We start from the raw sequence: 12,097 nt of genomic DNA on the forward strand, positions 1-12,097 counted from the left end.
GTGTAAATTCGTAATGGTGCATAAAAGCCAAACTAAATTATGCCTGCTCAGACCCACCTCAGCTCATATATCAAAGTATACAGTTCTAACTGCTGTGTAAATGCATTTATCTCACCTCTGTACCACATTAAACAGTCTGTAAAGACACAAATGCCACTTCAGAAACACTTCTCTGCCAACTTTGCAGTGTAAATTTGCAATTTAAAAAAAGGAATGTCAGAATTGTGTGATACCTGTAAGTTAGTGTAAAGTTATTCTTTGAAGTTTATATATATATATACTTCTGTTGAGGCTGTTATGCTCATCACTAAGACAGTCATGCGTCTTTCCGGTGTGCAATCTGTATTATTATCAGCACTTTTTAAAGTAACAAACAACATTTAATAGCTCATATGGCTTGTATTAACATTATGTAATGTAATGACAAACGTAAACCTAGCCTATACTGTAAAATATACACTCACCAAATTCCTTATAATTACGGACTTTCACCAGAGGGAGGCGTATCTTACTATTCTGCAATTATGTATTCGTGTACTGGCTATTTCTTAAGTTACTGTCACGTCATTAAGTCATTAAAGAGTGAATCAGATGCACAGTCACGTTTATTTCACAGGTAACCCTTGTTGTTTGTTATTCTTCTGATATTTACCTCATATTTTCTTTTATATGGCTATTTTATTAAATGAAAACAAATGGTCCGGCAATAGGTTTTAGTTTAGACTTTAAGGTTAAGGTGCCGTGAAAGACCCTCTGAGTAATGTCACTAGTAGCAGCATCACCAGATAAAATGAATGTGTTGTAAGCGCCCAAGTGTCATTTGCTATCGAGAGCACGCGCTCCTGTTCACTCGCCCGCGCGCTTCAGTGTCACTGGCTCTCCGCGCGCTGACAGCCTGCTGCCGCTGCTGCTGCTGGACAGGAACCATGGAGGAGAAACACAAGGATGACAGCGCCAAAGACCCGCAATCAACGTCCTACCAGAGAAGGATGTGGAGGAATTTCCAAGAGAAGACCAAACCGTTTCTGAGCCCCAAACTGGGGTCCGAACGACGCAGCGGGGATGCTAAAAAAGAAAGCGGGTTGTGGATGTTTAAAAGAAAGAAGAAACAGGTCCTGGACCGGGTCTTCTCGTCCTCGCAGCCCAATCTGTGCTGCTCAACTCCGCCGTCTTTCGTAGGCGACAGGACCCTGTGCGAGCAGCCGGACTCCAGCGCCGGTAAAGGGCTCGGGATCTCACCGCTGGCCGCTGCTGATGGAGCTTCAGTCAGTAAACCGGAGATTTCCGTCTCCGCGCACGGAAGCCCGAAGCTGCTGGTGTCTCATCTGGTGATGTCCCAGCAGAAGAGCTCGTCCTTGGGCTCGACGTGCTTCGAGAAGCTGGTGGTGGATTCGGCAGCATCCAGTGAGGATGAGCTGGCTAAAAACGCTAGTGACCTGGTAAGTGTGGTTTTAAAACACGAGATAACCACGAAAGTGACCTGAGTGTGCTTTTTGCATCCTGAGAAATGATTTTTTTTTCTTCACGCTTCACTGTCTCCTCATTAACTGACCTGCAAATTGAACATTGTCTGGTCATCTCCCATGTGGGGTATTTAGACAGCAGTTAACATTAAACATGTTGACTGATCTGTCAATGTGTGGTGCTGCCGATTCCCGTCTTCTGTAGCCTACTCATTTGTGGTTTAGAGAGACTAAGAAGTAACTTTATTAAGAAGATCTCACAATTGTCACATTCAGTGGCCCCTAGTATTTGTCCACTTAAGTCACACTTCAGTGTCACTGCATTAGATAACAGCACATCAAACCAATGGCATCTGCTATGGCATCTATTATAGACCTTAACTAACTTTACTTTTCACAGCCATTTTTGCAAATACTTTTAACTAACTAGTGTCAGTGTCACTTGTGATGAATGTATGTAGTCATTTCCCCTCGAGTTTACACAAGTATCCTAGCAGAGTGACCACATGTGAAGTTTATCACATCAGGATTCCCATAATACATTTCCACAACTTTCCCACGATTTTCCGAATTGTTTCTAAATACTGGATAAAGGTTTTATAAAGATTGCACTCCTGCCACTACGCCCCTGGATCTGTGTCATGAGAATGATAGTCATTGCCTTAAGAGCCCTTAACTGATGCTGTTAACACGTTGCAGATTTTGTGGTTATCACACCTGAGATACAAATGTCCCAGACATTTGAAATGACACATCTGTCTTAATGAGGCTGTTATGTGCAACATAGCAAACTTCTGAATACGTCCTATCTGAAATCGTAGGTGCAACTAGTGCAATGAGTCGAAGCTCTAAAGTTTTGGCTGAAAACTGCTGCAGGTTGTCAGCTGTTTCACATTGGAGGCATTTTTCACTTTGTGCAAATATTAATTAACAGTAAATAAATGAAATCAGCTGTTGAATATAATCAATGGCATAAACAGGACATTATAAAGTTTTTTTTCAGGTATAAGAATGTCAGTTTTTTATTTTATCTGTTTTTTTCAGACAATGGAAATGTAAGAGAAAGCAATATTTCATTTCACAGCAGTTCTCTTATCAACAGTACTATTTTAAGTTTTAAGCATTGACCTTGTTGCAAAAGAGAACCTGGCTTTTAGGCTATCAGTTTATAATTTTTTGAACCTCCTGACATTATTGGCCCTTCTTTTCATTATATTGTGAATCCCAATTGGTCATGTTAAAAATTAATCATTGGTTGAATATTTAGGAGGTAGGAGTTTGAAAGTTTGTTGAGATTTTTTGATGTAATGCTGCAGAAAGACAAAAAAATACTTATGCTTAATTATTTGAGGGACTTATATTTATTTAAGTGATAGTTCACAAAAAAAAGTGCTGAAAATGTACTCACCCTCAGGCCATCCAAGATGTAGACGAGTTTGTTTCTTCATCAGAACAGAAATTAGAGAAATTTATTATTACATTACTTACCAATAGATCCTCTGCAGTGAATTGGTGCTCAAAATGAGAGTTCAAACAGATGATAAAAACATCACAATAATCCACAAGTAATCCACACGACTCCAGTCTATCAGTCTGTTAATCTCTTATGAAGTGAAAATCTGTATGTTTGTAATAAACAAATCTATCATTAAGGCGTTTTAACTTTAAATTGCCTCTTCTGGCATTTGTTTACAAATCTGAACTATATTTGAAACTTGATCTGTGCATATTTCTCTCCTAATTCAAATGAGACCTTTTCTCTGAAGAAAGCACTATTATGGATAGAGGTTCTTTTTTTTTTTTGCGATGAGGAAACAAACTTATCTACATGGACTGGTCAGCAACGTTGCAGAATAACTACCTTCTTCAAACTCAGAGGGATGTATATATTACCATTTGTATAAGGCATCCTTAAATTAAAAACAAACAAAAAAAGTAGTCATGTTTTCAATGTAGGCAGTTTGCATTAGGCTTCTTACATGAAGTCTCAGATATTTATGGAAAGATCAAAATCTCTGCACGTAGTATGATGCAGTATGTGGGTTTGAGAAGTTCAGTGACATTGTATGCAGAGAAGCCAATGAAAGAATCAGTGACCCATTTAGCCTGATCCATAATTAAACCCTCTATCATATTTTTTCCTCCATAGCAATTAATACCTTACTGTCATACTGAGGTTCTGTTCTTCTGTTTGTTCTGTCTGAAAATTTAACAATTAGGGCTTATTTCTCATATATTGGAGAGAGACTGTTAGATATAGATCTATGCACTGTATGTCACTGTAGAGCAGATTAGGTAAGGTCATAAGTGAAGAGTGCGTACAACCACTACTGCTCATGGCAGTCCTCTTGTGCTGCGTCATCATGTTTTTATTACCTCACCATGGAAGTTTCTGTCACCAGCTGAGAGTGTAAGAAGCTTCTGGTAGTCAATGTACTTTCTGGCTCTGAGACAATAATAATTTTTGCCAATATGCTGAGTTGTCTTAGTGAAGTGTCAGGGCTGCATAATCTTTAATTATTCAGAATGTACATTTGGTTTAGTACACTTAGTTACTGTATATATAAAAAACAATAAAAAATGAATTAAATAATTAGTTACGATACTTTACGTAAGTGGGTCATTTCACTGTTTGTATTGCTTTAAAGGGGATATCAGATGCCCATTTTACACAAGTTGGTGTGATTCTTTAGGGTCTTCATGAAAAGACATCAGCATCTGATGTCCCCTTTAAGACAGCATGTCAGTTTGGTAGGGATTTTCAGTGACTCTTTCTGCATGCTTACAGCATTTTGTTACAGCCAGTAGGTGGCGACAAGCTAAAGTCTTTAGATGTGATTCATTGATTCATTCATTCAAACGATTTGTTCAAATACAGATTAAAGGGTTAGTTCACCCAAAAATGAAAATTACTCCATGATTTATTCACCTTCAAGGCATCCTGTAGGTGTATATGACTTTTCCGGATGGATGATGTAGGACGTATGCGTAGCGCATGCTATAATATAACTCCGATTGGATTTGTCTGAAAGAAGAAAGTCATATACATCTAGGATGCCTTGTGGATGAGTAAATCATGGGGTAATTTTCATTTTTGGGTGAACTAACCCTTTAATTCAGGACGAGCTAGGTGACCTTTTAATAAATGAGTCATTGAATCATTCACTCAACCGATTCGAACACTGAATCATTCTGGAAACAAATACTGTTGTGTGCTGCTTGGACACAATTTTGTGTGGAACTATTTTCGTTGGCTGAACGAAATTATACAAACTACCTGGGACATTATTGTGTCTAAAAATGTAAGTTATTCATTCTTGTTCATTACCCTGTTGTATATAAAATCAAATTTCACACTCTGTATCTTACATAATTGCGATTCATGCCGTGCCTATCAATAACAATCTTGCTCGCCTGTGACATGTGGAATTATTTTGACTTCTAAAGCCACGTTAGATGACATTTTCCACCTTAGTTTTGCAAACAAAAGTACGGTGAAAATGTTTTCTCAGTTCAGTCTTGTAGGCTTCACAGTCTTTATTGGTTGGCCTAATTCGGTTCTTTTGAACTTCTCATCATCTTAGTTTTGACACACATGCTGCTTTATTAATGGCCATAGCTGGTCACTCAAAAGCTAATGAACCTTCACTACTCCATGTTCTCTCATTAGTCTTTTGTGTATTTTCATTAGTCTAAAGTCTACGTCAAGGTAAATGGCACTTTTCCACTTTCTGGACCATACTATATTTAATGAGTAGTGTATGTAATTTGAGGTAGCTTTATAAGTCCTGTTTAATTGCGTTTCAAAGCACTGCGATTAACACTTCCTCAGTCAGTTTTTTTTTTTGTAGCGAGAAGATGTTTGAGTCATATTTCCTGACACATACAATAGTAAACCACAATAGGCTGTGCTTTTCTGTGACCACCAATGTGAATACTCCATACCATCAAAGATTCCATCAACATCCTCCCCCCCAGGGGCACATAGGAAATGATCTGAAATGCGTAAACCACATAACATCAGAAATAAATTTTCTCACAGGCTGCCTGGCGTAATGTTGTAGTGTTTCTCTGCCTGGAGCAGAAATACTGGTGTAATATCCTCATGCCCTGCACAAATGAGATGAACGCACATGCCAGGATGACTCGGGGGTTTTTCTAGATCTATTGACTTTGTATGGTTGTTATCTCGTATTTTTGTGTTGAGATTGGGGTTGTAGATAAGACTAACAAGACGCTGGCAGTAAACCAAGGTTTATCTTCATGAGCAAGTTGAGTCCTTTGTTTTTGTGGTGTTGTGTTTTACAGGCTTGGATATTAATATAAAAGAAGTGGAAATTAACCAAATATTGTTTGTTTTTTGCTTATTTCAACCAAAGAGTCAAGTGTTAACATGATCTAAATAGCCACTGCCGTTAGATGCCTTTGCTACATTATTTGGCAGGCATCTTTCTCTATTTGCAGGGATTCAAAAGATGTGTATTCTGGCAATTTACTTATCAATTGCAGTTATTTTATTATATATAGTAATATGCAGTATGTGTATGGTAGTATATTTATAGAAGTTCTGTTAGTGGATGCTCTTAAAAGAGTGAAATAGACTTGATGTCACAATCAGCCTTGGCATTTTTGGTCCAAGCAGCCAAACCCATGCCACCACCCATATATGAAAAGAAAATGCTATTGAAACTTTTCTGAAGAAGTCTGAGATACATTCATATAAACCTCCACCCCAAATTCAGTATTTAATATTTTATTGAAATAGTTTGAGCATCGCGAACAGTGAGCTTGCTGTGCCTGTACAGTATTTTCTCTACTAGTGTGTTTATTCTTGTGTCCCGTCTCTGGCCTCTGTTAATTTCCTAGTTATAAACTTGTAATATTTCAAAATATTTACAGGGCTGAAGCAATACAACACAAACCAATGGGCTGCTTTCTCTGCATGATGGGCCAGTTCTTGGCCAAAAAAACAAACAAACCTGTATGTGCCCCAAAGTGCGTCAGCCCACTGGGAAATGGTATGTCAGATTACCAATCCAGCCTTGGTCACAAGTCAGGATACACTCCAAGAAAGGTCTGTAAAAATATGGCCCAATGTTCTGTGTTAATATAAGATCATTTTCCATATAGATTTTTCACTCAGATTGTTTATGAGTTTACAGATTGTTTTACTCATATTTTGAATAACGCAAATGTTTGGTACTTTGCACATTCATGTGGTGCCATCAGCCAGTCAGTGTTGACATGACATAATTTTTCTGTGGTTTGTTAGTCACATGGCATTTAAAACTCAGGTGATTTACTCTGGCTTCATGAGCAAAAATGGCAAATGTCCCTTTGTGTGCCTCCAGTTGGTCCTGTGTCAGCCAAGCAACTGCCACTGAGATGAATGGGAATAGACTGAACATTAAACATTTGTTGTTTCCTCAGTACAATTCATTTTTATTAATTTAATCAGCTCTGAGATGTTTAATATAATATTATATACAGTATATATTTAAATAATTAAAAAAGAGCGTGCATTTTAATTGTCCTGTCAATGAGACTTTCTTGAACACATTAATCAAGTCAAAGAAGAAAAAACAAACAAACAATGGTTGTTCATTAAAAAAATTTTTTTCTTTTGACATGTAATTGGTTTAATACTTAATTGTCAACTATTTGTATAATTATTTAATCAGAAATTACAAGGTAAATCTGCTGTATGTTTGAAACAGCGGCACTATGTGCGGTCTGTTCTCTGGGTAATGTATATGTTTATTAGACTGTGCTAGGCTCTTCTGTCGGCCTGTTGAAAGCACATGAAGTACTTGCACTATAAAACCATTTTTTGTCCTTTGCTTTTATTTTTATCAAACAGTGGCTAACAAATTACAGCATGAAAGGCCTTCATGGGGTTATTTTACATTAAAGAAAACTGTAATTTAACTCTACACATCACTAGTCGGTTGTCTGGTGTATGTGGTATGACAACATGTTTAGAAAGGAACAGGTGAATATTTACAAGATAAAGGCGTCTCTTTATTAAATGTTTTAACATGGTAATTCAGCAAATAATTTGCAGTTCAATGGAAGTTATCAGGAAGAGATGGTCTAAATGCACTTGCAAATGAAGCCTATGAAACACACCTCTGCTTCTCATGTGAATATGTTTGTTTTTGTCTCTTAAAAGGGCTAATGAATGTGCATGAGCCGTATGCTATAAAGGGCAGCAGTGTCTGTCGTTGGGTTCAGTGAGCATTATGTAGACCCATTGGATAAAATGTGTTTTGGATTTCTACCATTATCATCAGAACAACTGTTGTGTGTATGTACTGTTGCAGGACGTGTTGATCCGGAATGGAGTGTGTAAGTACCTAACCCAGGCCACTGTGTTTGTCAGCTGTAGTGAAGCTTAGGATCTACTTGTTGTTTTGTAGAAGTTGTGAACATCAGTAATTAATGGTGGGGTTTTCTGCAGAAAATAAGGACATTCTGATTCTAGTTTCAGAATAGATGCTTGTGAAATTTATTTTTTATTTTGTATTTATTATATTACAATTTATTACCACAGATGCAATTTGAAGTCCCTCTTGTGATAACCTTTGATAACTTGTTTATATGAGTAGAAGAAATCATAGGAAATGTTGCAGTGAAGGAAGCCTTTGGAAATATTGTTTTACTTGCAGTGCTATTATTGTTTATGTGTGTGTGTTTTATTTTTTAATGAAGCAGCTGTAGCAAATAGAAATATGAATAATTTACTATTATACACTTTTAAAAATAATGGTTCTATCACAATCTTAAACATTCATTGAAACTTTCAGTTGCACAAAACGTTCTTTATAGTGGTAAAAAAAAGTATTTCTTTCATATTTATTCATTTAAATGTTCATGCCAGTGGTGTAGTCTACGTGATACGCAGGTATACGGCGTACATCCACTAGCAAGGATTTCCGTATACCCACTTAAAAAGCGCGAGGATACGTAACAACATCTTTGTGACAGAACTTTCACACGTTCATTCATAAATTCACCCCATCTGTGTTGCGATCAAAGCACTGACTTTTTGAAAATCATGCTGTGTTTCTGTTGATGACCAGTGCTATTGCGCAACTCTTTCACTTCAATTGACTGGCTGAGGCCATCCTAAAAATGCGCCACTGCTGAGCGTTGCCACGAAAGCTTATCATTTGCACATGTTTTTATGCCTTGACCATTTAAATATCAAAAGAGTTTATAAGCATTCAAACACAGGACGCAGAAAAACTCAAATGAGTACTCGCGTGCCGTGTTCGATGTGCACTTAACAAGAATTGATCTATATTTAGAAAATCAGTCCAGTCTCCCCAGCTGTAAATGTCATTGGCTGTCTTGTGTTGCTTATAATAAATTGACATGTTGATATTGCATAAGCAGTCTTTCAGAATGCCGTCAGTTACATGTAGATGCATACTGTACACATTAGTGAGTGGTGCTTATGGGGTGTCGCTTTGGGACGGGTGAGGGAGGGAAAAATCACAGTATGCTCAATACAAAAAACTAGACTACACCACTGGTTCATGCCCATTTCCCATATTTTATATTTAGATTAATATTGGCGTCATCTAATTTATCTTTAAAAATATTTTAATAAATAAAAATAATTTAATAATACTTTTAAATATAATCTTTAGCAAATCTCAAAATGAATATTCATTTTTCATGTTGTACTTTATAATATTGTGATACCTATTTGTAGCATTTAAAATGATTGTGTTATCTCAAATGTGGGTTTCTTGTGGTTGCAATGGGAGATTTTAAGACAAGATGCTTGCCAGGCAAAGGTTTTAACCTATAATCCAATGAACAAACTGTACTTCTAACCCTTACAGCCTTGTTTCATTCTTGAATATGGTCACAGCCTTGTTTCGTCAAATTGAATATGGTCAGTTGTGGGCTGGTCTCTCAGGAAATAGCAGCTGTGGCAACAGGATCTTAATCTGTAAATTTCTTGGTAATGGCTGATAGTGGTAGTAATACTGTTGCAGTGATGTAGTGTTATTAAGTTAAAGTATCGTAGGGGTGTTTAGCTGCACTTTCACACCTCACTATAAAAAAAAAAAAAAACAGTCCTCCTCCTCGCACTCTCTTAAAACTGAATTTTATCACATGATTTGAAGATTGCATCACACACCATGGATTTACGTCAATAAAAAATATAAAGATTAAAAAGTAATGAGCAACAAGAGACGCATAGTCTTCTTGAAGCTAAATAGTATATAAACTATAGTATATAAACTGTATAATTAAATGCTGGCCTGTTCACCGCTGTGTGAAATCTCATTTGCACAGGGCTGTTTGCATGGAGGCAAATGTGATTCGCATTACCTCTCAGGCAGACTGGACATCAATTAGCAGTTGTGTGGATGGATGTGCCGCTCCACTGGGCTCCATGACTGCCCATATTTCACTGTTTGTTTGTGTAGCACAAGCTAGAGCACATCCAGGCTTTGTTAGGTGATGATGTTCAGGCACATGTTATTTGTTTGCTGAACCTTAGAAAAGAATGGCATTACTGCTCAATTTTAGTTTAGGGTTAGGGGATATGTCTCAGTTATTTAAAGGGATAGTTCACCCAAAAATGAAAATTCTTTATAAAATTAAGGTTGAACCACTGATGTCAAATGGACTATTTTCATGGGGCTACCTTTTTGGGCATTGAACGTGGTAGTTGCATTGCTGTCTATGCAGGGTCAGAAAGCTCTCGGATTTAATCAAAAATATCTAAATTTGCGTTCTAAAGATGAACAAAGGTCTTACGGGTTTGGAACGACATGAGGGTGAGTAATTAATGACAGAATTGTCATTTTTGGGTGAACTATCCCTTTAACTTGTTACAAACCCGATTCCAAAAAAGTTGGGACACTGTACAAATTGTGAATAAAAAAGGAATGCAATAATTTACAAATCTCATAAACTTATATTTTATTCACAATAGAATATAGATAACATATCAAATGTTGAAAGTGAGACATTTTGAAATGTCATGCCAAATATTGGCTCATTTTGGATTTCATGAGAGCTACACATTCCAAAAAAGTTGGGACAGGTAGCAATAAGAGGCCGGAAAAGTTAAATGTACATATAAGGAACAGCTGGAGGACCAATTTGCAACTTATTAGGTCAATTGGCAACATGATTGGGTATAAAAAGAGCCTCTCAGAGTGGCAGTGTCTCTCAGAAGTCAAGATGGGAAGAGGATCACCAATTCCCCCAATGCTGCGGCGAAAAATAGTGGAGCAATATCAGAAAGGAGTTTCTCAGAGAAAAATTGCAAAGAGTTTGAAGTTATCATCATCTACAGTGCATAATATCATCCAAAGATTCAGAGAATCTGGAACAATCTCTGTGCGTAAGGGTCAAGGCCGGAAAACCATACTGGATGCCCGTGATCTTCGGGCCCTTAGACGGCACTGCATCACATACAGGAATGCTACTGTAATGGAAATCACAACATGGGCTCAGGAATACTTCCAGAAAACATTGTCGGTGAACACAATCCACCGTGCCATTCGCCGTTGCCGGCTAAAACTCTATAGGTCAAAAAAGAAGCCATATCTAAACATGATCCAGAAGCGCAGGCGTTTTCTCTGGGCCAAGGCTCATTTAAAATGGACTGTGGCAAAGTGGAAAACTGTTCTGTGGTCAGACGAATCAAAATTTGAAGTTCTTTTTGGAAAACTGGGACGCCATGTCATCCGGACTAAAGAGGACAAGGACAACCCAAGTTGTTATCAGCGCTCAGTTCAGAAGCCTGCATCTCTGATGGTATGGGGTTGCATGAGTGCGTGTGGCATGGGCAGCTTACACATCTGGAAAGGCACCATCAATGCTGAAAGGTATATCCAAGTTCTAGAACAACATATGCTCCCATCCAGACGTCGTCTCTTTCAGGGAAGACCTTGCATTTTCCAACATGACAATGCCAGACCACATACTGCATCAATTACAACATCATGGCTACGTAGAAGAAGGATCCGGGTACTGAAATGGCCAGCCTGCAGTCCAGATCTTTCACCCATAGAAAACGCATCATTTGGCGCATCATAAAGAGGAAGATGTGACAAAGAAGACCTAAGACAGTTGAGCAAATAGAAGCCTGTATTAGACAAGAATGGGACAACATTCCTATTCCTAAACTTGAGCAACTTGTCTCCTCAGTCCCCAGACGTTTGCAGACTGTTATAAAAAGAAGAGAGGATGCCACACAGTGGTAAACATGGCCTTGTCCCAACTTTTTTGAGATGTGTTGATGCCATAATTTAAAATCAACTTATTTTTCCCTTAAAATTATACATTTTCTCAGTTTAAACATTTGATATGTCATCTATGTTGTATTCTGAATAAAATATTGAAATTTGAAACTTCCACATCATTGCATTCTGTTTTTATTCACAATTTGTACAGTGTCCCAACTTTTTTTGGAATCGGGTTTGTATGTTAAAACTAATATTTACACATGTAAAGAAATTTTCTGGAAATAAAAGCAGTTGAAGGTGAGAGGATGTTTCTCTGAGAGTTTTTAATAATAATGGTAATATTATTTTATACTGTAGTATCCATTTGTTTGTTTTAAAATGGTGACAAGCTTGATGTAAAAGATTAGTTTTAAG

The 12,097-nt window shown here is 37.4% G+C and overlaps 1 protein-coding gene across 5 annotated transcripts in view; it reads left to right on the top strand.

Moving 5' to 3' along the window:
* Window positions 1–353: 353 nt before the first annotated feature.
* The window catches only part of mctp1a (multiple C2 domains, transmembrane 1a), a 170,695-nt gene continuing 158,951 nt past the window's right edge, over window positions 354–12,097 (top strand). For 2 of the 5 annotated variants that reach the window (XM_058775034.1, XM_058775032.1), the window contains exon 1: window positions 354–1,439. In XM_058775034.1, coding sequence (XP_058631017.1) covers window positions 795–1,439 — 645 coding nt within the window. In that variant the 5' untranslated portion in view covers window positions 354–794. The remainder of the gene's footprint in view (window positions 1,440–12,097) is intronic. The other 3 variants (XM_058775033.1, XM_058775036.1, XM_058775031.1) reach the window with 2 other exon arrangements.

Source organism: Onychostoma macrolepis, chromosome 05, assembly GCF_012432095.1.
Source record: "Onychostoma macrolepis isolate SWU-2019 chromosome 05, ASM1243209v1, whole genome shotgun sequence".
In the NCBI taxonomy this organism is placed as follows: Eukaryota; Metazoa; Chordata; class Actinopteri; order Cypriniformes; family Cyprinidae; genus Onychostoma; species Onychostoma macrolepis.